The sequence below is a fragment of the Branchiostoma lanceolatum genome, chromosome 7 (assembly GCF_035083965.1).
Source record: "Branchiostoma lanceolatum isolate klBraLanc5 chromosome 7, klBraLanc5.hap2, whole genome shotgun sequence".
NCBI classification, from domain to species: domain Eukaryota; kingdom Metazoa; phylum Chordata; class Leptocardii; order Amphioxiformes; family Branchiostomatidae; genus Branchiostoma; species Branchiostoma lanceolatum.
In genome coordinates this window covers 5,368,096-5,394,682 of record NC_089728.1, presented here as the reverse complement: position 1 = coordinate 5,394,682, position 26,587 = coordinate 5,368,096, and the positions used below count along the sequence as shown (strand labels likewise).

Sequence of the window (26,587 nt, the reverse complement as noted above, 5' to 3'; positions counted from 1 at the left end):
ATGAAGACGCAGTGAAGGCTTTGGATCGATTCTGCTCCTTTCTACCAGGTAACGTCTTAGCATATCTCTCTCTCCCTCCTTCTCTCTCTCCTTCTCTCTCTCTCTCTCTCTCTCTCTCTCTCTCTCTCTCTCTCTCTCTCTCGCTCGCTCTCTGTTTGTGTTAGAGGATTGGTGTATTGTCAGTAAATGCAAATATGGCTGGAACACTTATCAATCGGTGCTCATCACGTGTGCTCATTCGTACGATTCCTAGCTAGGCCTGTGGCCTTTGGACCGACTCAAATCATAAGGCTTCCCCTCTGAGCTGCAGGTCCGGCGAGAAACTAGAATGTGGCGGTCTCTGAGACTCCTGTGTGCGGTAACCTTCCTGACTCTGTTACCCCCAACTAGGGCTGGTTTCATGGCCCGGGGTGCAAACGGAGGACCGAACTGTTCAGGTAGAAACTCATTTGTGTCCATGTTATTTACGTTTACGTAAGGGTTAATGACCTACTCTCCAAGCAGATAGAAAGGCTAGGCTCCGATATGTTTTGGACGTCTTTTAAAAAGCTTTTAGGGGTTCTTATCGGGCTTTCTATTTTGTCAGGGTTTTTTTTGTCCTCCAGACAAAAAAAGGAAAACCTGACAAATGGAAAGCCTGATTAAAACGCCTATTAAAAAAGAACCTTTGCTTAAAGAATATGAGTTAATGGCCCTCCCCGAGGTGTACATGGTGTCATAAGGCCTGGCCATTTGCTACAACCACCGAATAAAACTAGACTCTACCAGCCTCTGCGGGTCGCTGGGAAAATAGTAGAAATTGGCCAAATAGAGTCAACTGTATGAAGGGGGTCGGCTATGGAGATAGGGTCCAATATTGCAACTGCGGGTGAGAATGTTATCCTCCATGGCCAAAGTCTCCCGGCAAATGTTCTCTCTATAGCCGACGCGGTTAGTCTGGTAGAGACTAGAATAAAACCACCGAGTGAATATTTGGTTTATGCTCAGACGGTAATTTGTGTTGGACAATTTGAGAAACGTGCTACAAATGTCAACAAACAACCTGAAAGAGTCCTCCTCCTACAAGACTGAACAGTGAAATAGGTCAATTATTCAGTATATCATCTGATTACTTGAGATTTATTACTCACCACTTGCAGCACTTCTATATGGCATTAATTTCGGCTCCATAGCCAATATGAAATGTGGAAGTTCTGATGAGTCAACGTAATATGGCAACATGATAATAACTTATTACATAAACGTACTCACTTGTTTTGCAAGAGCCAAGAGACGTACACCTTCAATGCATTTATTTTAAGCTCATAGTTATAGAAAATGTGATTTACGCGTAGTTATTCGTTTCCTTTGTGTATCAAATTTTCAACACAACTAAAATGACATACCTTTTGCTGGAGAGTCATGCAATAACACTGGCAAGGCTATCTATTAATCGATATAAACATTTAACGGTGCACGCACCAGTTCTTCCGCGACAGTGGTCCATGGTAGTCCGCGACAAAAAAGGGACGAAAGGGTTTCGAGGGTCTGGGTTTGAGTTCACATTTCTCAAAATGTGCTTCGAACTGACATTAGATACTAACATGGCCGAAAAGCGTATGAATTGGTGTGTTTTGGGTGGAAATTGCGTTTCGATCCGAGCCTTACTTCCGGATATCCATACGCGTTGAAGGTAAACTGCCTCTTTGACCCAGATTGACCTTTGTTGCGTTCTTTTGGCCGTGTTGCATTACCTCGCGCGTCGGGTTATTGTGAAAATCACAGTGGTAGGATTTTCTTTATAATGGGCTTGATTATACCTTGGAGTTTTCTCTTTCTGACACTAACAGTCATTTTCGTGCCAAAAAATTTTGTGATGTATTTAGTTCCACGGGAAAATGCCAAATTTTGCGCCTCATTTTTGACGGAAAAATACTTTTTCCCTCTTATATTTACTAAAATCACAAAGGTTGAAGAAACCGAAACTCGGGTTTTCTTGTAGCTAGAGGGATAGCCTTCATTCCCATTCACAGTTGTTTTGGCTCAGAAGTATTTCCTGGAAGAGACGGTCGCTAGACTTAGGGGTTTGCAAACTCGAATTGAGACGCAAAATAAACTAGGGGGTGCCCCCTTAATATTATGTTGAGGATAAAAAACCGTGAAACGCTTTATGTAACGTCACATCTCCCAGCGTGCGCATCGTTGGTGGGACTCGTGGAGCAGTTGGCTCAAGTGTACAATGAAGACGCAGTGAAGGCTTTGGATCGATTCTGCTCCTTTCTACCAGGTAACGTCTTAGCATCTCTCTCTCTCTCTCTCTCTCTCTCTCCCTTCTCTCTCTCTCTCTCTCTCCATCTCTCTCTCTCTTTCTCTTTCTCTCTGTTTGTATTAGAGGATTGGTGTATTGTCAGTGAATGCAAATGTATCCAAGACGTTACGACTGAACTTTGATAACATTGCTAACGTTAAGTTGGTAAATGATGACGTTCCACATGCTTGAGTTTCATAATTCCTTGACATCATTGAGCGTTGATTAAAGACAAAGTTAAAGCAATCAGACCTTTACTTTCAAACGCCTAGACCCAGTAACTCACTTCGACGTAGAAACGTTCAATGATTAATTTATTTTTCCCTTTATCAGATCAACTCCAGGCCCCATGCCGAGCTGGTGCGAAGATATTTGCTCCTTACATAGCAGAAGCGTGAGTTTCGCTTTTCTATTCCTGAAAAAAAGTTACTAATGATGTTTTATCGATTTTCCGTGACCTTCTGATGGGACGATTTAGCATTCTCGTCAAAGTCTGGACCGGGTTGAAATTCCGCAAAACAGCCAAACACAAATGTCTTCTTCGATTTAAAAGAGTGACTTAAGCAAGATAAATCTCCAAAGTTCTGTCTTGTCGTCACTTTCAAAACTCTTAATCCTCAAGCAGGTAATGAAAATTAAACTATTTTGCTAGATTTTTCGCTCCTTACATAAGCGTGAGTTCCACTTTTCTATTTCTGATAATTTGCAACGGTACCGTTGTTTTATCGGTTTTTTGACTTCGCAGGTTCTTCTGATGGGATGATTTAGCATTTTCTCATAGTCTTAACCATTGAAGATTCGTGTACGGTCAAGCACAAATACTTTGTTCTAACGCCACAGATTTATATGCGTGATAAATCCTGTCAAGTTCTGTCTTGTCGTCACTTTAAAAAACTCTCATGAGAGTGAGATCTCACTCCTCAAGCAGATAATAAACATTAAAATCTTTTGCTAGCTTTTTACTTTTCGCATGAGCTTCTCTTTTCAAAGAAATTTTATGCCTGGTCTCAGAGGTTTGGTCAGGTAATTTGACGGAAATGTTTTTTTATGCGAACCAGAAGTTCGTTTTTGTGTATAAATGCCAAACTAGGAACTTGTGTAGCAATTATGGCGTAAACCGCTAGATGTCTCACTACTTGTAGGCCTTGTGTGGGTACGCAACCACATAAAGTACGTAACGTCACGTTTAAAATACTGATGTTAAATGATTGAATATTGGCTATCTGACTTAGAGTAGGCTACAGCTATCAGTGGCAAGAATTGTATGCACTGCTATTTATTTTTCGGCAGACGGCGCTTTTTGGTATATTATTGAAAAACTGTTGGATCATTGGGCCGTGTATGCAAGGCTTGCTGGTCTAGTGGCATGATTCTCGCTTAGGGTGCGAGAGGTCCCGGGTTCGATTCCCGGGCAAGCCCTGTCAAGTATTTTCTCCCTTTTTACAGTTCTTCGTATTTTCTTTTTCTTTTGACATTTAAAATTTCCGGTACATAAAACGTAACACTAAATTTTCGTTTGAATTTTTTCTTTCCCGTTTTGTTTGTTTTCCGTGGCATCATGCGTAATACTAAACGTATTATAAAAGCAAGGACATTATATAATGTCCTTGATAAAAGTCATAAAAGTTTTATCGACTTGTGATGAAATTTGTCGTAGTAATAATTGTTACGACATTTGATGTTAACATGGACCATTTACATCCCGTCCGTACACAAAACTATACGGACGAAGTTTGTTGTAGCGGTTACCTGTCAACCCGGAAGTGAGGTATAATGTTAACGTTAGATCTCCAAGCAGATCTCCGCGGCCGGGGCAGGGGTAGCCTCCTTTGTTTAAGTTGTTGGGAGTCAGTGTGCATTGTAAGAAATATTTCTATTTCTTAAATTCTTGGCTTCTTCGACTTATTTTTCAGCTTCTTTATGAATATTTCCTCCAACTTTTTCAAGAAGCTGTCAGTCAGCCATTTGGCAGTTTTAGTTTTTTTGCGACTCCTCAAGAGCGGTGGGTGCAGGTGTCTATTGTCATTGATTGGACTGGCATTACTTTTTTGGCGACGCCTCAGGGGCGAGCCAAATGATATAGTATTGTGTGCAGATTGCAACTATTCTAGGAATTGTACAGGCATGTGTCCATAGGCATATTAAGACAATAAGAATGTTAGGAATGTTAGTCAGACAGAAAGCCTCCCTCGGGACATTCCTCCTAGATAACCTAGACAGGAAGCTACATCTGTCTACCAGATGTGCCAGGCTTATGTATACATGACCCATTTAAGACCTCAGCTCCACAGTGATATTGCTCTTTTCTAAAACAACGTGTGTCTGTTACAATGCTTTTAGACGCCCTAATGCTGGTCCTTACAACTGTAAGACTTAATGTCTTTCTTCGGGGAACAGGTCGTTACTGCATCAACTCTGTACTGATAACGATTGTTCACACGCTGCTTCAGTTACCTATACAAGCAGATTAATTAATAAAGGGCATTAACCTCATTCATGACATTGGGAACATGTCCAAGCCAGATCGATCAATGAAAAATTTCACTGTCGCAAGGAAATTTAGCAAGCCAGTAGTACTAGTACTAGATGATTATCCTGCTGATAAGATGCCACTTTCTTGCTGATATAATCCTGTACACTTCCAAGAACACATGGGACACATTTTTACACAACAACATTTCTGGATTAAGATTCCCAGGCTGGCATTTCAGTAGGGCTCCAGGAATTACTGGCAAATTCCTTTATGACTGGTGTTCCTGGTCTTCCAGTGGGACTCGAATTCCATCCTGGCATTCCATCCTGGGATTCCATCCTGACATTCCATCCTGGGATTCCATCCTGGCATTCCATCCTGGGATTCCATCCTGGCATTCCATCCTGGGATTCCATCCTGGCATTCCATCATGGGATTCCATCCTGGCATTCCATCCTGGCATTCCATCCTGGCATTCCATCCTGGCATTCCATCCTTAGCTAACATCCCTGGCTATTCACGCTCTAGAGGACTTAGTTCTATAGTTCAGGGAACATAAGTGTACAAGCTGTTGCATGGTGTACATGTATGCTGTGTCTGTTGGTAAGTGGACTATGATGTTAAAATTTGTGTAGATTTGGCTTAACATGTTGTTCATGTAAACAGCAGTCCTATCAGAGTAGAATAGTCATTTTGTATGGTGGGAACCCGGTCCATGGGCTGTTTTCAGTTGTCATGATCAGGCTGTGATGAAATCGATGTTCGTTCTGACAATGGGGTGTGTCTGGTAGAATCTAGTGGAACTGTCGCTGTCTGTGTGTGTGCGTGTCTGTGTGTGTGTGCGTGTCTATGTGTGTGTGTATTTGTCCAGTAGAACAGGTACCCTTCAGCCCTTTACGTAAGAAATCCTGTATGAACAGCACCACCTATCACTATGCCCTAAGCAGGGTACAGTAAAAATTAAAACAACAACCACCGTCGCCATGGCAATGTCTTTTTATCATTGCCAGTCTTGTATCAATTTTTTTCCATTTGTAACTTATCATAGGATCTATAACAAGGAGACTCCGGATGTAGTGTGCCATGCCATTGGTTTCTGCAAGGTGGACCCAGGTCACCAGGCCTGTCATCTCTTCCCTGTACCCAAGGTAAGTACCCAGGGCTGGTCCACTAACAACATGGGGAGGGTGTGTGAGGGTCTGCATGCCTTCTACTGTGAGGTGTAGGGCGCTATTCTAGTTCATCATTAATCGTAGCCAGCCCAGTCTAATTCAACGTTAAGTGATGTCGTTAAATTATTCGTGGAGCGCAATGGGTCGCTTTAAGTCCACTTAGCATTTTACTTTATCATTGTCATTATTGAATTAATAGTTAAGCTTTATTGACAAATTCTTTGTATGGCATAGTCAAACACCAGATTGCCCAAAAGTCACTACAGAGCATCCAGTTATGTCGGTAGTTTTACAAGACACCAGGTTTTTGAAGTAACATTAATTTATTGTTTCTTTATCTGTTTTTCAAGTTATGGTTCATCTAACCTTCTCCCTGCTGCCTAATTCTGTAACCAATAGAGAATGGGGTGCCAAACGGCTTCTTCAGTGTGCCAGTTAAACAAAGTCTTGTTTATCTTGGCCTGTAGGAAGGTATGGAGGCAGCACTGAGGAGAACTCAACCCATGTACCAGGAAGTGATGAAAATGGTATGTTTTAATGACTAATTGACTCTACCGAAGACATTCAATTGCATAACATACTCATCCTCCGCCAATTCTGGTCTAAATGCACAAACCTTAAGATCACACCATTGTGTCAAACCGAGGAGGTTTAGTCATTTTTAAACCCCCTTGGTCAAACCAAGGTGCTAAAATAGCTTAGACCTCCATTGACATTTAAAATGTATCTGCCAGGTTACATAAATCTGTCACTTTCTGTATCTGTATCTGTATCTATATGGAAGTGTACATTTGTGGCTTTGTTTTGGTTTTGTATGTATGTACGTTTGAGATTTACAACATAACTCAAGATGCTATGGATGCCCGCCTGTTGTGAGATCAATGTTAGGTGGTTAGGTCTTGACAAATAGAAAAAATGCTAAGGTTTTGGGCACCGTAATTTTAGGACCATTTTGCAGTCTAAATGATGACATCAACCTTTCTTTCACAGCGGCAGCAACATGGATATGCAGACATCTGCAACATACCAGGAATCAAGGAGATATGTGACATCATAAACAGGTAACTGTTTATTCAAGAATACAAAAACATCAATCAACAGCGGGCATCATTGTTGATGGATAGGATGAGCTATTTAATTTCACTTAATCTAAGTGGCAAAAATTGTACGTAAAGCATAGCCGGTGCCTTAGCAGAATACGCAAACCTTCTTGGATGAATGTAAAGCATTGTTGGAAACAATCATGACTTTGCACAATGCACGGAAAGAAGAGTTTTGATATAACATTAACGTATTCATCTATTTGTCTGTAGAGCGTTTAATTCACATCTTCCAGCCGAGGACTTGGACAAAGATGGATTCAGCACCATAAAGGTAACGTTGCTGTGCTTGCTGCAGTTCTGGAAAATACTGCATGCTGGCCTCAGGGCACACTGATACACACTGATGACTACTGTAGATCCATTCACTTACTTCCACAGCAATTAGATTTCATGGCACAGTGAAAATCAAGAGTTTGTGGAATCTCTTATTTTGCATAATTAACACAATGAAAGATAGAATACCGGTAAATGTTTGCATGTGATGTGTTTGTGGTCAGCGGCTGAAGAATGCAAAATCAAAACACTGCGAATAGTTCAAGATTTACAGTAGTATTACACCTGCCCAACAATTAAAATTGTTAAGTGTTAATGATAATTGTTGAAAGTAGATACAATTCTAAAGGTTCTTTTCTATAACCTTCTTCCTGCTACCTACCTAACTCTGTAACCAATTCAGATTTGGTGCTAAAAGGCTACTTCAGGATGGAGGAGATTAATTTTTTTTCATTGAGCATTCAAGACAATCAAGACCATGCTTATTATTATTATTAAATTGTATATACAAGACTTGATTGATAGATATCTCTCATTCTCACACCTGTATCATGAACATGTCTTTTTGCAGACGTTCAGGGGAAGCTCCTGGCGTGGGAAGGATTGTAATGACCTTGACTCAAGACATCATCCAGGAGCAAGGTATAGGGGGAGGGGCTTCTTCGCATTGTACTCTTTTCAGTTATCTCGGTTTGTGGCCCAAACTGTAGCAAACTTTCCATTGATTTAGAGTTACGTTAAAGGAGCCCCAAGCAATATTACGGCCCAAAAATTGGATTTTGAAAGTCAATTTATTTAGTCATTTCTATACATGATCTGGCAGTTCAAACAACACTATCACAATGTATAGCAACGTCCATGATGCAAAAATATGACGTCGTTGTGGTGTGGGAACTCACTGAGTTTTTGTAGGCTCGCGAAACTAAGGGCATCACTGTACTGCACGTTTTTGCGTGGTTTTGAAATGCTCAAAGAATGAAGTTATTACGCAAATGTGCTAAACAATGTTAGTAAATGTCATTACCATGAAGATTTCAGCTCTTTCTATTTTCCATTTTTGGGCCCTAATATTGCTTTGGTTGCCTTTAAACTAAATCCAACTCCATCAATGCTTTATAGATAAAGCTTAACCTTCTCCCTGCTGCCCAACCCCGTAACCAATAGGGAATTGGGTGCCAAATGGTTACTTGAGTGTTCTAAAGGTTAGATATTGTGGTGGCTTTGCTACAGCTCATCATGTTTTCAGCCAAGCAGACCAGGTCACCTCTACTCTTCTCAACAAGTGTGCTATGTTCTTCTATGTGCAGAGGTTTAACACCATCCGTTTCCATGGAGTTCAATTCTATGGCAAGCACAGGGACACTGCAGTGCAATTGCTGTATTCACATGGATAGAATATATATGTGGCATCATCCCTGATACTGGCAACTGGGTTTAAATTTGAATCAAGGTTTTATTAAGACAAATGAGGATGTTCAATTAAGTTTCTTACACAAGCAATTATTTTACATTTTCAGGCCAATTAATGGTGATGTGCTGACAGACTCTAACTGTAACGGCATATCTGTGAGTAGAAGTTGTCTTTAATGCATTATTATTCAGAAACAAGGATGGGTGGAATTGTGAATGTTGCACAGCACTAGGGACAGGGATGAATGTGTAAATGTTGTTCAGCACCACGGACAGGGATAGGTGTGTGAATGTTGTACAGCACTAGGACAGGGATGGATGTGTGAATGTTGTACAGCACTAGGACAGGGATGGATGTGTGAATGGTGTTCCACACAATTTTCTTGTGAATGAACAAATCTCTGACTCCCATAAATTCGAATGCTTTATGTTGCAACTGGTGTTCCCCAGAAAGAAGCAATAACATTGCTTTCCTTGTCTTTTCCCAGGGTCTGGATTCTGAAACAGGCTTGCCCTATGAGGATCTCCTTTGTAATGGTAAGTTTCACATTCCAAAAAGGAAGAGGGTAATCTTCTCTTGGCTTGTCAGAGACAACTTTCCATCCAATACTGTCCATTCTCATAAATGTCATGAGCAACAAAGGTATTCACTCTTTACAAGAAACAAAAGTAGACAGCACAATGTAAACATCTGAAACAGAAATAAGTGAAGGAAGTCATACAGTATTGTCAGAAACTCTCCCTTGCCATGAAATGTGGAATGCTTTTGGTCTTCATAAACAACACAATAGTTTAGTTACAATCCTCCCACACCATTATTGATGTACAGGGCGGTGCCCATCTCCGTTTCATAGCCCTGGGCCACGCTGTGGTGCAATCACTGTAGCAGGGGGCTAGCCCACTGGCAGTGAAGAAACAACACAATAACAGGATGATTAACAGACTATGATATCTCTCTGCAGGAACTGAACCCAGGGGTATGATATTACTAGGAGACTCCATCGGAGCACACTTCCACCTGCCGCCACAGTGGTTTGAGGCTAAGAGTTTGAATCCGGTATGTATGGGAACTAGGGGCATCCCTGCAGCTTAACAGGTAGCAGCCTCACAGTTGTGCTGCTGGTTCTTATTAGTTGGTAACTAGGAGACCTTAATCTTAAATCCTGGGTCAGAACAGCTTGGTTTGAGCTGCACCCCATATTTTGGATGGGACCTAAAATTGGGGTCACGAATGCAGGTATGGGAAGTGTTTACACACCATTGCTGGTGACAGCATCATTTTCATTCTATCAACATGCAAAAGATATTGCTAAACATTCATCAGTTTAAATTGGTTTTAATAAAAACCAAAGTCACCCAGAAGCTAGGTTTGTCAAGAACAAGGTCAACGTCACTCTCAATTAACTAAGATGAACTAAACTTGAAGTCATGATAATGTACCATAGGAAGTGCTTACCTCCATACTGTGTTCTGGAGAAACTCATATAATTTCAAATAAATCAATTATGTTGTTAGTATCATCTGTACAATTACTCAATACTCATCAAGTTTGGAATGCTTGCTCTATATTTTTCATTCATTTTCATTCATCTTCACCGCTTTTCAGTCCTTTCATTGAGACCGGCTGTCATTGTTTTCCATGTTTAAAGATAATGCAATTTGATTATTTTTTCACAGTCTGTCTTCAAAGACTTGCTCTTCATCCTAGAGAATGAAATTGACTGGCCAGAACTTTCCGCAGCTACAGGTAAAAAATGTTGCAGGAAGAGAAGGGTTCAACCTCTTAGTCTGGATTTTAATGGTGGTGAATGTTCAGAACTAGGGACACGGATGGATGTGTGAATGTTGTTCAGCACCAGGGACAGGGATGGATGTGTGAATGTTGTTCAGCACCAGGGACAGGGATGGATGTGTGGATGTTGTTCAGCACCAGGGACAGGGATGGGTGTGTGAATGTTGTTCAGCACAATGGCTGTGTGAATGTTGTTCAGCTTGAGTTTCAGGATAGAATACTGTGATGTGACAATTTACCCAGCCCCTTTTGTACGTGTTTGGTCTGCTTTGTGGGACAACAATTTGTGCTGGTGAACTCTGGGTTTGCAATCTCTGTTATTGATAAGATGCTAAAATGATAGAATACACAATTTCAGGATGAAACAGATGATTTCCATTGCAATGTGTAATGCATACGTTTTGCTTTTTGGTGTCCCAGGTCACATGAACAACACTTTTGGAGAGGTCATCAAGTGAGTACCTTTCAACAGTCTGAAAATTGTTGATGATTATGACCCTGCACATATGGGTCAAACAACCAGCACAAAGCCAGATGATAGTTTGTATGCACAAGAATTGTTTTTATTGATAATTGGTAAAAGCTATCAAGTGTATAATGATTGATTATCATTACCTTTGACCCGTATCTACAGAGGACCTGTGGACTCCATCTACATGCGACTGCGTGAGCGAAACCGCTGCAACCACAGGGACTACCAAAATATCGGTGTGAACGGTAAGTACTGGCCTACACCAGGCCTTCCTACAGGGGTATGTACAACCTCGTATTGGCCAGAAGAGTCAGTCCATGGTAAGGTTACATTCACCCCTTTTAGAGGCCTGTGCGGCCAGTCAAACCCTTTGGTAGCCAAACTCCCCGGGCAAATTATTCTCCCTATTTCCCAGCGTAGTTAGTCTGGTAGAGACTAGGTAAGTACCAGCATTCCCATTAGGTACCTTTTGTCAGAATTCTTAATCTTGATAGCAAGGTGTCAGCTCATCCATGTTATACTACTGTTTAGATGCATTTGAATGTTTCTGTTTTTCACCTAGGTGGGAGATCTGGATCCATGAACAGCACGATTGTAAGAAGGTAAGTGGTAAGAAATCTATACGCTCTGGCGCCAAGCAGGCAATGTACAGTGGTGTAAGGATTACCGGTGCGAAGAAGGGTATGTTTTTGGTCGAGTAACGGTGTTCGTTTGTGATTGAAGAGTATTATACTCAAGATGCTATGAATGAAGGTTAGGCCTATTGAAGAACTGCATCAGAACTTCCAGTTTTTGTATCTCATGTTCTGGATATGCTATGGTCACAAGTTTTAGGTGTTTTTTGTGATTGGTAAGAAGTGACATAAGTTTTGGGCCACTAGCAGCTTTCTTTTGGAACTGCAGGGGCATTGTAGTTGCAAGCTTTAAAACAGGATAAGTCAAGAAGGAAATTCTTTACTTCCCGCAGAGGGGCTGGCAGAATTGTTGGTCGGGCCCCAAACTTTATCTTCAGTTTTCAAGAAGGTTATTAAGTTCCATTTGAAATGACATCTACTTAACATCATCTACCTGACAGCTTGGTGAGGAACCGGATGTCTGATTACCCTGCTCTAGTCAACATTGAGGTGGTGGGAAACGATGTGTGCAATGGGTAAGTGTTTAATACTGTAAATGCAGAAATGTTTGCGGTGAACTCTTTACCGCGAAAAAAAGATCCATTGTGTGACTGTAGCACTACTATTGTTTCAGGTGCGAACTCAGAACCACTGCAAACACTCCATTTACTCCCTACCGCAAAATTGAATCGCCTGCAAACGTTTCTGCATCTACAGTATGTGACATTGATTTTGGCTAGTTTGACAGTAGAAATGTTACAGCTTCTTAAATGTATTATCTGATTTTCATAATGATAACAAATCTGAGGCTACTAATTTACATTTTACCCTTTCAATGATTCCAGGAAATACTATATGACATAATGTGTTTTGTTTTTTGTTTGTCTTTTCCAACTTAGGCATCCTGACACATTGTCTCGCATGACTAAACCCGATGAGTTCAGAAAAAATATGCTGGATACTTTGCAATACTTGGTTAGTAACGTTATACATACATATATAGTAACAGTACAAGATGCTTTCATTATACCTATTAGTCTGTCCGAAAATGTATAAACATAAAAGTTACATTGTACATGTAATATCCTCATTCAAAGTCAGGATCATAGTAGTCATACACATGTAAGTGTTCTTGAATGAAACTGCAGTTTTAAAAGATGTCGCCGTAAATCTTGAAATGTTTGTGGTTGGTTTTATCTCATACCTCTCCACCGTAAAATCATGACACAGCAAACATTCTTCACAATCTTCAATCACCAACGAAAGGTAGTGGATGCTACCTGAAACATCTGACCGTTTAGGAAATCTATCCAGCTGCTTGAGTTATTAACTGTTAAATTGTGTATCTTATTACCTGGAAGTCTAACCTTCATCAATGCAGGTTATTATGGTATATTACTGTAACAGTTACTGCAGTATTATTTTCACCTCAAACTTAGAATGCAGCAAAAACACCCTTCATCCTTCTACCATGAAATCAACCGCCCGCAAATGTAAAATTTGATATACATAATTTTTTCATGTTATTATGCTTCCATTCAGGATGGAGTTCTCCCTGCAGGCAGCCATGTTTGGCTGACAGGCTTGGCCAATGGCAGCCTGCTGTACGACAATGTGCACGACAGGATCTATCCCCTAGGTGAACATTCTTTCATGGACTCTAAGACTTCCTGGGCAAGTTGAAAAAGTTGTGGAAATCAGATATAATAGCTGGGAGTGGAATTTTGTTAAGGGGTTGAGCACTGGCAATCTATAGCTCTGACCCCTTATCATTTAATATCTGTATGTGCCATATCTTGGCCAATTTTTACAACTTTTTCAACTTATCAAGGAGGTTATCATTAAATTATCTATTCAATTCTTTGCAAACTTTCTACTCCCCTCAAAAAAGTCATACTTTCTTACACGACGGGTGTAAATTGTTCTCGTTATAATGCCTGCATCAGTTTTGGGGTGCTGAAAGGATGTCAAGAAATAATTAGATCAGTTGTTATACATGTATGTATGTTGGATATTGGAGTTTTCTTTTTACACACCCAGTCATGTCTCACCTGCTTGCGTTTTGATGTCTATCAGACACCTTCCTCAGAGCTTCTGACTACCAACCTCATGAAATCATTTTCGGATGTTGTTATACGTTTCAGGGAGTCTGAGGAATGACATAACTTACACAGACTTCTACAACTACATGACCTGTCTGGAGGTGAGTTTCTCACAAGTATCCTTCAGTTAGTTTTGCTTTAAATTTGTTTGACATTTAGTCTTCTATAGATTGAGAAGTTAACACATTGTCAGAGTAAGAGGGGAGGGGAATTGTCTTAATGTCTCCCCTTGCTTTGGATTCATGCAAAGAGAGACTTAGAATCCTGAGCATTTTGATGATCCACAAATTCTTGTTTCTCATAGCTGCATACAAAGTGATGTAATATATCTATTCTAAACTAATAAGTCAGACAAAACAGGGCGATAGCCTTAGACACTTTTTGCATTTTGACAAGTTTAAAAAGTGCATACTTTAAGCGAAAAAAAGGTAAATTTGTTTTTGCAATAATATAATATTTTGCACTATTGACAGCGGACGGTATCAAGATGTTTTTTGATGAATGTTTTGTTTCCCCAGATCTCTCCTTGTGCTGGCTGGTTGACTGACAACTCCACCCTCCGGTACCTGACAACAAAGGTGGGTTGATAATTCAATGACAGATAAGGCCACACTATTTTAATTTCTTGGTTAACGGAATTTAAAAAAAAAGATGCTAGATTGGAAAATCAACAGGAAAACAAAATCTTAGAGGACAGTTTGTACTTTGGTGCACACAATTTCAGGGAGTGAACAGGATCAGGTGCAAGTTTTCACCCCAGCCTTCTGTTTTCATGATTTTTTGTTGTTGCTAAATTTAAAAAAAAATCTGTTAACCAAGAAATCAAATTGGTGTGGCCTAAATGTATCGAACAACAAAAGTTGAAATTGTGGTTTAATGTCTGCATTTTTTGCTGTGACTGCAAACTACCACAAAAGTTTGGTGCACCTACCCCCTTCTTTCAACCACAAAATCAAAGCCACATACTGTGAACATTCAATTTTCTCCCTACTGCGAAATGAAATCCCTGCAAAGTTTGAGGCATTTACAGTAAAAAAAAAGAAATGGAAAGAAAGTACTTTACAGAAAGAAAAGATCATGTTCACCTTCCAGTATTTTTCATAATTGTAGTGAAACAATTCTACTTTCTGTAACTTCGAAAACAACTTTCTGCAGAGAGCTTTTGAGCTGAGCGTCGTTCTGAAAAACATCACTGCCACTTCTGAGTACAAGAACTTTGACCTGGTGTACAGTTAGAATCGATCACATTGTCTGATATTGTCTGTGATTGAAGTAAAAAACTGTTTTATAACTTGGAAAACTTTCATTAGAGAGCTTTTGAGCTGAGCGACGTTCTGAAAAACATCACTGCCACTTCTGAGTACAAGAACTTTGACCTGGTGTACCTGGACATCGGCATAGACGAGGTGATAGCCGAGTGGGAGGCAAACGGCGGAGAGGGATGGCAGCTAATCGAACCTGTCGACGGCTTCCATATCAATCAGGTACGTCACATCTGACCAATCAGGTAGGCTCTAGGTCAGATTCAAGAGGGGCCGCATGCCTTTTTCCGTGAGGCGTAGTGTCAGATATATTCTAAATCACCGTTACAATCATAGCTAGCCCACTCTACCTCAACGTTAAGTGTAATTCGTCACTTTAATTCTACTTCGCACGTTATTTGATATCCTGAATGCAGTGTTAAGTGTTATTGACAATTTACTCCATAGATTGTCAGTCCAATGCCAGATTGTCCAAAAGTCACCACAGAGTGCCTGGTTGTGTCAGCAATTACAGTTTGCCAGACGCCCCATGAATACAAGAAAAGAGATGCAATAGAATCATTCCCAAAACATTTTGCAATAACAAGCCAATTAATTAAGTCCTCCTAAATTTACCATTATCTAGCGGTATCATGATCCCCCCAATGCAGACCATCATTTGACCAACTGGTCACTTTACTCGGTAGATAATAGGCACAATTTATGATGCAAGCTACTATATTTTGAACAGCTGCAATGACTTGAAGAAGTTGAAAAGATCTGAATAAGATTCCAAACCCTGTGTTCTTTGGGCATAATACTGATCTTCATTAGTTTGCTACGGATAATACCTTACACCTTTGGTCCTTGTTACAGACACATCCAAATGCACTCAATGATAGAAATCTTGTATTGCTTCACAGCAGGCAAATGCCCTTGCTGCGGCACACTTTTGGAAGCAGCTGGAAAAGGAATACCCCGACTTAGTGGGTAAGGTCAACCCAAACAACGACAGGATCAAGGAACTGTTCGGGGACCAGGGTGGCTACTGAGGATGTAGACTACTGTAATTCTTGATTTTTTAACGGTAACTTCATTTTAGCTACTTTGACAGTCACTAGTCAACTGCTAAAGTTTCAACATCGCAACTGTTTGATTACTAACATCTGAGACAGTGATGTTTTCTCCCACTGTAAAAATTAAATGCAGTGAACTACCCCCTTTCCCCCAACCGCAATATTATATGAGTTTAAGGTATTACATATTGTAATGTTGTAATCGAGTGATATTGTTATATAGCAAGGCTGTGGAGACCCATTACAAGCCTCAAATTTCCTATTGAATATACAGCCATAATATCATAAACATTGGGTTAATGAAGAAGAAAGCCGTGCAATAATGATCGGCCAATATTGCACAGTTGCCGGAATTATGGGATTTTAACTTTTTAAAAAAATGTTAGTGTTAGTTTGAAATCACATCTATATGATGATATCGTAATGTAAATGACCCTGCTTTTCCTGCGGTGTTTACGATGACTTAAACACCTTGCCAGTGACCTATAGCTGCACCTCATAAACCACCTCATTTGCTTCTATCGCTCGGTGATTTATTCATTGGTCACTGGTCAGGCATTATGTCACTGTAAACACCCTGGGGTAGGTCATTAACCCTTAATTAGGATTATCTGCAGTTGTAACAGAACATTAAGAAAAATCAGTGGAACTGACATGGAAATATTATAATATAATCTTAGTTTTATCACCTCAACTCAGGGATAAATTGAATATATCAAAATTTCAGTCAATGTATCGTGTGAAAATGTTGCATTTCATTTATTGGTTGAATTTCCACATTCATTTAGCAACTCATGGCTTTTGTTAATCATTATTGCTATTTCATAGCTAACATTATTGCGATATTGACTTAATTCAGCAAACATATGTACATGTATACAATTAAAACACATCTATGTATTCTGACGCAAATTGTTATTTTAGACATGATGTCTTTTTCTCAGTAATAAAGTTCTAAATGGAGAACGTTTTCTGACAACTTATTTTACAGAAAAATACAATTTCTGGTGAAGATTTGTACATATAAATTATAATGTTACGTCCCATGATAAGTATGAGGTATTAAGAACGGCCACTACAATTAAATTGCTCTTAATTTATACAGTGACTGTATTTGGCTCATTATTAGCCCACAACAAAACAACTGAATATGAATAGCCATATTGAGTCAGAAATAGCATTTATTCTGGCATTGTTGAATATCTTCCTCAAGGAATGGTTATAATAAACCCATTGCCAAATCCTAGTGCTAGCTCACTGTGGTTGTTGTTCACCTTGTAGTGCCTAGTGGCACATAGGGAGGCAACTTTCCTTGCTGTTTCAGTTCATGTAGCAGGGTATATTTTACGGGGAGGGGTTGCTGGCCATTTCCCTTGAACGTCCTTGAGGCACCGCCTTAAGCACAGAACGCCCATTTTGCATCCATTCCAAAACTGGTGCAGCCCCAACCGAGATGTCAAGACCCAGGATTGAATCAGGGTCTCCCAGTTAGCAACTAATTGGAACCAGGAGCTCAACCGTGAGGCTGCTACCAGTTGAGCTGCAGGGATATCCCAACTTACTGTGGAAGCCATACAATTAACACTAAACAATACAGATACTGAGGTAAGATCATTGCATTTCTACTGCATATCAAGTCGTCCTATCTTGCCATCAATACATCACTTCTTTTTTGGTGCTACTGGTACTTTCTGAGTCTCTTCCTTCCCTTTCTCCCAAGCCAACTGGAGATTGGTGAGAGCGGCACTCATCCTCATGGCCTGGTCCTCTCCATACTGTGTTCTCCAGTCTTCCATCCTCAGCTCCGTAGCTGATAAAGACCTCACGTCGCCGTTTTCTTTCTTCGTCCTCTCTCTCTCCTGTAGAGAAGCATCTCTCCTTGGAGTCTGCTGCAGAAAAGAAAAAAAATTAAGACAATAGCATGTCCAGGACAAAAGATGCAAAAACCAGACGTTCTACTGCAGTACCAAGGTCACTCACCAGGGGCCCAAACTTGACCTTGGACCTGTCAGGGATTCAAACTCAAAACACAACATGTTTGGAATGATACCTTTTGATATCTGCTGCTGGGATAGGAGGAAGACACTGTGGTTGAAGATGACTTGTCTCTCTGCATGTTTCTTTTGGGTTCATCTCTGAAATGAGGCGGAGCCCTGTTAGAGTGTGTAGACTGCAGACTAGTCGGGTCAGAGCTGTGACTTCTGAACTTGTCACTAGATGTGTGGGACAGATCTGTGCCTGGGTCACTGTAGAAAAACACCACAAGCTGATGAATTTTTGATTGAGAGGAACAGTTTGGGCTAATACTTTCAATGCGTATGTCATATTTTGTAGAATACGCCCATGTCATAGTATAGATCAAAATGAACCCCACTAGCTGGAAGTCCTCACACTTCGTTCAAAATTGAAACAATCTTGAGATTTTTCCAAAACATCTTAGGATTTTCAAGAAAAAACTTCAATCAATAAAATGAGTCTCACTGACTTATCAATTTCCTCTCACTCACTCACTCACTCACTCACTCACTCACTCACTCACTCACTCACTCTCATTCACTCTTACTCTCACTCACTCTTACACTCACTCACTACTCAGACACTCATTTTTACACTTGCTTGGTAACTCACTCTTTCACTCAACTCACTTGCTCACTCACTCACACTTGCTCACTCACTCTGATACTCAATCTTACTTCTACTCACTCTTACACTTGCTCACTCACTCACTCACTCATTAACTCACTTACTCACTCACTCACCCACTCACCCACTCACTCACTCACTCACTCACTCACCCACCCACCCACTCACTCACTCACTCACTCACTCACTCACTCACTCACTCACTCACTCACTCACTCACTCACTCATTTACTGACCTTGCACTTCTGCTCCTCCTCTGCCCAGGAATGTGGTAGTACCGCCAGTCAGAGAAAGCTGTTCTGGGTCTGCGGGTGGGAGGGCACACCTTCCGAACCTCGCTGTACCTGACCATGACCCCGTGACCCTTGGGACAGGAAAAGTAGAACTTGTTGTTCCAGAAACCGTCCTCCATACCCACTGAGGAAAGAGATTTAGATTGGGTCAACTTCTAAAAATATTGTATACACACCTACATGTATTACGGTAACTGTTACAGTAACAGTGACTTGGTGGCCTTGTGGCCAGGATAGTTGACTCAGAATCTAAGGGTCCTGATAGATCACAATAGAAATTTCGTGCCCTTGGGAAAGACATTTCATAATAATTTTCTCAATCAACAATTAGTACATAGCTTTGGTTAGGGACGTCATCTTTGTAAACAGACGTTTCCGACAGCATCTGCTGTCTTTTGTCAGTGACTGAACGAGAATCTGGAGGTATGTAACCAAAACTCTGACTTGACATTTGAAGTACTAGATTGTCTTTGTACGATGATTTTCTAAGTTGTATTTGTCACAACTACTTTTGTATGTACTACAAATGTATATATTTCAAATAGTTTAACAAAACACACCACTGTCTATTAAAGATGATATCACAACAAACAAGGTGATGGTATTTAGTTTACCTGGGTCATCCAGCTTAACTCCAACATACAGCTCAGCCGCCAAGTCATCCTCATCAAGCACACCAACATATTTCACAAAACCTGGACAAATAAAGAGGAATTATATTCAATAAATTAAAATCCAGCATCTGCTTTTTCCTGAAGAAGACATCTCGCTTCTAGGTTTTCTCTTTCTGAAGGAAACTTTACAAAACAATAAAATCTTTATTGATTAACAATACTTCTAATGATATATTAGAAATAAAAAGTCATAGTAACTACTGCTGTATTAGACCGTACTGATTTGATAATATGGATGGAATACTCTGGGCACCCCAAAACTGATGTGAGTGTGCGCAGAAAACAAAGTTGGACCATTTTGCAATTTGCATATTTTGCAGCTTCTTTGTACAATTGACAGTATGGTCAAAACCTTTTTGGGGGTAAAGGATGAAAATTGATGCATGCGTAGATGTCATCCATATAATCAACATATTTCTGCTATAATTGTCTCAACCACAAAGTAAAAAATACTGCCAATTCTTTATTTTCAAAAGAACCTATGTGTTCTGTTAAGGTTAAAAAAAGTTTACAGATTACAAATACCAAAGGGATTAATAAGAAGTGAAAAGATATGAAATATAATATTTCACCTGGATATCTGCCTTGTACTATGACCCTATCCCCCAGTTTAATCCATGAAGGGTGTTGAGGGTACTTCTTAAATCTGTCAACCAACAGCATAGACCTGGAAGATGTGTCAATGTGGTTAACAACTTTCCCCTTTGTTAGCCTCAAACAACAATGTTCAACAAGTAGAAAAACTTGTTCATTTAGTTACTTCTGACGCAAAGTTAAAGAACTGTAATTTCATACACAAAAACTGGACTTACCTTGAGTTAATATTTGACTGTCCAACTCCAGTAAGTCCAATTTTGTAAGTTCAATTCAACAGACAGACTTTAAAGATAACATCTACTTAAATGTTAACATTGTCCCTGCTATAACCACCTTTGCAGACTTCTAGGAGCACCAGCATTTATTTTTTAACTTCTCTAATGCCTGGGGAAGATAGTTTCTGCTCGCCTAGATGCCTGTGTTCTGTCAATGCGTTCATCATAAGAGCCCCATTAAAAAACACTTTTAAAGGTTAAACACACAAAAGTATCTCACATGACTCTGACACACTGTGTTATAAAGAAGTAGAACTGGTAACAACAGAATGCTTTAAACACCTTTTGGATGGTTTAAAGCCAGGCAGGACCAGAACATCTCTAATGTTGGCAGGTAGATGTTTTGAGTAGAACTCCTGACAGTGAATACAGTTGCAGAAGAAAGGGTCCACAAACGCCCGCTTATCTGCCTCCTACAAAGAAAAAACAAACAAAAACACCTATGATGTGAAATAATTTTGATCTATCCATTTCAAGAATCCTATTATTATATTTTCTCGATTAAAGTACTGTCTAAAATTGTGACTGATTTGTAATGGTTCAGTATTCTAGGCTACACTGAAAAGGATAGGCTAATTCTGTCACAAACGAAAACTTAGATAATATCTAATGTATTTGAACTTTGCCAATCGTGGTGTTCGTTAGCTGTAAAATTTGTATCGTTGTGCATAAAAATAAAATAATCATGGTAGCATGCTCTGCACATTAAACCCATTAACAAGAAAATCAAACACTGTATTGGTAACTAAAGTAGCTAAGGACTCTTAATCTAATCCCCAAACCTCTTAATCAGTAATATAATCCCAGCGTAGCAACAACAATGTTCATGCCCAATGCATGAATACACAATGTGAATTGCTCTTACTATAGAAGAAATCAGGCAAAAAATCCATGTATTACTAACAAACTCTGTTTTGGAGGCAAATCACCATGATCATGTTATTTTGATAGAAACCATTTTCGTATGCTTCACATTTGAAGTATGCTAAATATTCAAAAGAAACCCTAAGTAACGTATCATATGTCTTTAAAACGACAAAGCCCTTTATAAGTTCAGTATATCCAAGAGCACTAACAATGACCTCACGGCATAAAAGCTGAGTCAAGGGTCACAAATGACACATCAAAAGAAACCCGAACTTCAAGTCACCATGATGAAAACTATTTCTGCAGAAAAATATGTTAAAGTGTTACTACAACATTTGTGCTTATCAAGTCAAAGAATCTTGAATAAGCAAAGTAACACAATAAGGGTTAGAATTGATACCACTACTCTGTAACACTCCAGGACCCTTGAGAACAAACAAAGGATGCACCTGTGAACAAACAAAATGCAATACGCAAACAAACAATGCGCAGTGGCTCTCAGTAACATTACCCTTGTATTGATATGAAAAGACCTGGGCACAGGGTGGGGTAAAGGCTAATTCTAGTCTGCAAGTAAACAAACAGATCTGTTTCCTCAAATACTTTTGTAACATTCAAAATGATCAGTAACATATTTAGGTCACAGTTGATGTTGGAGGCTTCCACTATTGTAAAATACAATGTATCTTCGATATACAATTATCATAGGCACAGGACTTATTTTTAACTGAATAATTCAATCAGTAAATCTATATTAGAATCTTTCAATTGAATTAAAGGTCACCAGTCACCATAGGGATGCCTATTATTTATCTAGACTGTAGTCAACATAATGTTCAGAAAGATTGTTGATGGAAAACTGCCTTCTGGGGTAAAAATTTCCATTTATGATTTTGTGCCTAGGACATTGGACATTGGACAGAAATTTATTGCATTTTTTAACATAGTATAACATAATTGTAAGAAGAAATTGGGGGATTCTTGGAAGTGCATTTGACACCATACATAGATGCATGAGGGATTAAAACAAGTTTCATTTGTATAAAGGGAAAAGGGATGCTACATATGTCTTTTTGTAATTATCTGAATTGACAGTGTAATACTTGGCAACAAATCAAAACAAATGAAAAAGTTTCAAATACCTGTTGATTGTATAATAATATGCTTATGACAAGAAAACATGGATCAGAACTAGCAGTAAGCTACCCTTTTTAAGCCTCGTATTTTCAAGAGATTCCAGTGAAAATATATATAGATATGTGGCAGATTACCGGTCGACGGTCGCGGTCAGTCAGGAACCAAAAAAAACTTCCGCAAATAAACTGCCCCCCTCCCCCCAAACTTCCGATGACTGACAAAACAAAGAAAAACAAAATTGACAGCCTCGCCTTTATACTCAGCAGCCTGTCGTCTTCGTCTAGGATCTGTCTGAAGAAGCCGTTGGGACAGGGAACACGGTGTCTGGGAGTCCGTGAGGAAGTTCTGCCGTTAGCAGACGACTTTTTCTCCTCGCCCAGAGGCGTTCTGTTGCTACGAGAAGCCGCCATCTTTATTTCCAAGTCCAAGAGGTTCGTATCTAATCTGCATACTTAGACACTTTATTTCGCCAAAAAATAAGTAAATTATAAAAACAGAGGAATTTTAATTCAAATACTCTACTAGAGCACATTTTGAGCAGATCAAACCTCTATCTTGATTTAATAAATCAAAATATATAGGGTCTTTAATAGTAGGCAAATTCTTTGTAACGCTTGGGACCTTGCTTTCTCTCCCGCCATGCAGTGCGACTAATGGCGGCAGATTAGTCCTTTTAATCTGCTGTTTGTTTTTGTCTGTTTGTTTACGATATGATGTCTGTTTTCCTGCCCAAACAAAACTGTAATAATGATCTTATCATAGAGACTACCGATCATAGGATGCAAGAGTCCCTGGAGTGGCCATTTTAGAGACCAGTGACACGTTAGGATTCTCTTCATTTGATCAAGGTAAAGACTTTGAATTTTCATTCTTTTGACAACTTGTGCAAATTTGGGTAGAGCAAGGAGGTTGGATAGAGAAGGTCATCAACAAATCTATGCAAAAGAGGGCTCGCTTTACATAATTCATGAGATAACGCAACTCTACTCTAATAGTACATCAGATATAGATGATTGGAATGTAATATTTGTGTCATGTGCTACTGTTTTGTTATAGCAAATCCTGTATTGGTTTAGCTCCTGTCAAATGGGTACCTCCATGTCTCCATGTTGTGCTGCCATTTTGACTTATGAAGCATGCTGGGAAATATGGCACATACCATAAGTAGTTGGGGGCATTAATATTTTCATATTCCTCTGCACTGCAAGGCAGGAATGTCTGTGATAGATTTGTAATTGATTTAGGAATTTAGGAAAAAATGGACCATATATTATAGATATGAATCAAGCTAATAGTAATAGTAATAAGAACCTAATACGCATGATTAATAAGAAACTGCTGTAAATTACTAAGATAGTAAGTTTATACCAGGTGAAAAGGATTTCATTTCCGTGTTTATATTAATACTAAGGAAAAGAGGTATATTCATAGATAGAATCTATTTGTATATTATGTAAATCAGGAACTCATAATTTGGACAGATATCCAGGATACAGAAACATGCCTTGTGTGCTGTGCCCGGTTATAACCGGGATAGGGTATTTCCCAGAAGAAAACAGCATTACATAGTAGCGCGCGAATCCCGGAAGTTACTAGTAAGGCCGCCAGCTGTTTCATGGGTTTCACGAGGGAGGTCAGGGGTCAAACAGGTTTGATTTGTACTGGGCTGAAAATCTAAATGTTCAGCATTTCCACCAGATGGGCCTCTGCCCCTCACATGATGGCCTTATCTTGGTTGCAATTTTACCTGGTGAAGTTTTAGCCTTTACAGGTAGGGAGCGCTGCTGATATGTGGACACTAGGTTATCTGTACTGCTCTTGGGGTTGTCTGAGCATTGGGGCATCAGATGGAGATGTCCTGTAACTTCTCATCTGCACCAGAGTTTTTTTTCATAAGATTTTCAAGATGTAATAACCATGAGTGAATTTTTCATCCCCACACCACATTACCATCCAAGCCTTGAACTCTGCCTAAACAATAAGCTCACACAGTCAATGATATTTCAAGAAAGCTAGTCTAAGATAATGCCTTTTCCAATGTCAAGTCATTAGATATAAGACTAGAGATGCCCTGTATAATGAAGCTATAACGCTTCTGTATCTACATACTAGTAGATGTAATAAGTCTGAAACTGAAAGGTAAGCCAAAGTTACAGATAGTAGAGCTATCTCACTTGAAAGTCCTTAGCCTTAGGTAGCCAGACCAACGTTGTCACACAACCCTATTATTGCCAAAATGTACTTAATTTTGTGATAGAGGAGAAAGAAAGGTGTTCGCTGTCTTCAAAGTTTGTGGTTTGCACACAGAGTACTGAACAAATGAAATTAGCCGCTAAAAATGACGGGAACAGCCCTCCTCAGTCAAGTCTGGCAGAAATGCTGACTGGCTGTACTTTTGTGACAGCAGTAGACTACGTCCCTTTGGTGTTATTAGCACTTAACTACTTCTTATCTTAAATCCAGTTTCATTTAAGCTAATGAACAGGATATGAGTGACAGACCATGGGCTAGTAACTACAACTTGTACAAGGTCTGCTGAATCTCACTCACACAGGAAATCCGTGCAGTACACGAGGGTTAGTTAGTGTCTAGATCTGCCACTGGAATTTGATGCTTGTTGACCTTTATTCGCTGTTATACCTATATCAATTGCTTTTAAAAACGGGTTATTGAGGGAATATGCTAAATACAACAACCGTGTAAGAAAGAAAGCACAAGAAATCTGGGGGCTAGGTGGTCTGAGGACATACAATTAGTTTTGAAATTATAAATATATCCTTTGAAATGGTATGTCCATCATTTTAAGAGAGCAAACAAATACGCTTCATCTGAACTTTGCAAAAATATTGTCGCACTTTGATGACCTGACAAAATGTCAAGAAGTTTTGACTTCAGTCTGTCATGGCCCTCATGGGTGATGGAATGGTTGAAATTTCTACCTTTCCCAAGCAGCAAAATTTTGTCCGGGGACGGAAGGATGGGCACAGGAAAGAGCTGTGACCCTGATGGTAAGATGAAGATTATCATACCAGACTCCGGCCTAGGTGAGAACCAGACAGAGTGTGTTTACCAGTGAGCCCACACAGCTGCTTTCTCTCCCTCACACATCCCAGAATAAACCAAAAGGGTCGAATTAGATTTGTGTAGAAGCTGTGCCAGTAAAATATAGAACATCGCTAGGTGGCGCCGTCTTCAGGCAGCCGCGGTTTTACGTCGCTCTGACAAACTTAGATTTTTACCAATTTTGTGTGCAATAGTTTTGCACCAGTTCAATAGTAATGTCATCGTACGTGTTCTAAGCCCGTCCTGACCCTCTCCAAGGAGGTATAAGAACTTTCCCGTGTAGTTTTACCATATTTTCTGAGGACGTCCCATGCACCTACAACAATGGCCTCCTGGATGAAGACGGTGGTTAACTACTCAACGGGTTTCCTGCGCGGACTCAAGCGTGCAGCCCTTCCAGTCGAGCCAGACCTCAAGAACCACATGCTCGAGCTGGGGATCTGGAGACTTAGGAGCAGGGTCAGAGGAAGGAGAGCAGGAAAACTCCATGGCCGTAAGATTTCCACTATTATCGGATATAGACCTCTGTTATGTAAATCAAGGGATGCATTCCGCTTGCCATTTGAAAGAGACAATGTGATTACTCCTAGGCAGCTGTCGCACATTCCTGTGTCTCGACCAAAACAACAACAACAGCAGCAGAACAATGCAACGCATGAAGTCGCCTACCCTATGCCCACTGTTCTGGTCACCAATGCAAGATCCCTGTGCAATAAAATAGAAGAGTTTCATCACTCGCTGAATGAAAACATGATACAGCTTGCAGTAGTATCGGAGACATGGTTCAGATCTGACCACCCTGACGGAACCTGGAACATTGAGGGCTTCACACTCTTCTCAAAAACACGACAACAGAAAACAGGAGGAGGGGTAGCAGTCTATGTGAGTGACAAGTTCTTCGCTCGACAACTAGATGTCAACGTCCCATCTGAGCTTGAGTGTGTTTGGACATTTGACCGCATAGATCACACAACCGCGATTTTGAGTCTGATAGAACTGGGCTGCCGACCTTCTCTTCTTCCA

The 26,587-nt window shown here is 40.0% G+C and overlaps 3 protein-coding genes and 1 non-coding gene across 7 annotated transcripts in view; 3 read left to right on the top strand and 1 right to left on the bottom strand.

Annotated features, from left to right (window-relative positions):
- The first annotated feature begins 243 nt into the window (after positions 1-243).
- On the top strand, positions 244-16,761 carry LOC136438798 (acyloxyacyl hydrolase-like). Its single transcript, XM_066433754.1, has 22 exons — positions 244-437; positions 2,171-2,266; positions 2,621-2,681; positions 5,809-5,908; positions 6,400-6,459; positions 6,923-6,993; positions 7,246-7,306; positions 7,880-7,950; positions 8,826-8,874; positions 9,207-9,255; positions 9,681-9,775; positions 10,396-10,465; positions 10,931-10,964; positions 11,145-11,227; positions 11,545-11,584; positions 12,058-12,132; positions 12,496-12,571; positions 13,139-13,235; positions 13,741-13,799; positions 14,217-14,276; positions 15,009-15,182; positions 15,863-16,761. The coding sequence occupies exons 1-22, from the start codon at positions 329-331 to the stop codon at positions 15,989-15,991; spliced, it is 1,719 nt and encodes a 572-aa protein (XP_066289851.1). The 5' UTR covers positions 244-328; the 3' UTR covers positions 15,992-16,761.
- On the top strand, positions 3,635-3,706 carry Trnap-agg (transfer RNA proline (anticodon AGG)). The gene has a single exon. It is a non-coding gene; the product is annotated as a tRNA-Pro (tRNA).
- On the bottom strand, positions 16,753-23,041 carry LOC136438799 (CAP-Gly domain-containing linker protein 4-like). Of its 4 annotated transcripts, none has more exons than XM_066433758.1 (7): positions 22,753-23,041; positions 20,780-20,910; positions 20,198-20,292; positions 19,566-19,646; positions 18,895-19,075; positions 18,066-18,150; positions 16,753-17,901 (listed from the first exon to the last, which is right to left on the bottom strand). In XM_066433758.1, the coding sequence occupies exons 1-7, from the start codon at positions 22,909-22,911 to the stop codon at positions 17,677-17,679; spliced, it is 957 nt and encodes a 318-aa protein (XP_066289855.1). In that variant the 5' UTR covers positions 22,912-23,041; the 3' UTR covers positions 16,753-17,676. The 4 variants fall into 4 exon arrangements, with proteins under 4 accessions (XP_066289855.1, XP_066289853.1, XP_066289854.1 ...); XM_066433756.1 differs by having other exon boundaries at positions 18,066-18,261; positions 22,753-23,026; XM_066433757.1 differs by having other exon boundaries at positions 16,753-17,904; positions 22,753-23,024.
- A 99-nt stretch (positions 23,042-23,140) lies between these two features.
- LOC136438795 (protein CBFA2T1-like) overlaps positions 23,141-26,587 on the top strand; it is a 190,677-nt gene continuing 187,230 nt past the window's right edge. Inside the window, exon 1 of the mRNA XM_066433750.1 lies at positions 23,141-23,349. The gene's annotated coding sequence lies outside the window, so the exon portion shown is untranslated. The remainder of the gene's footprint in view (positions 23,350-26,587) is intronic.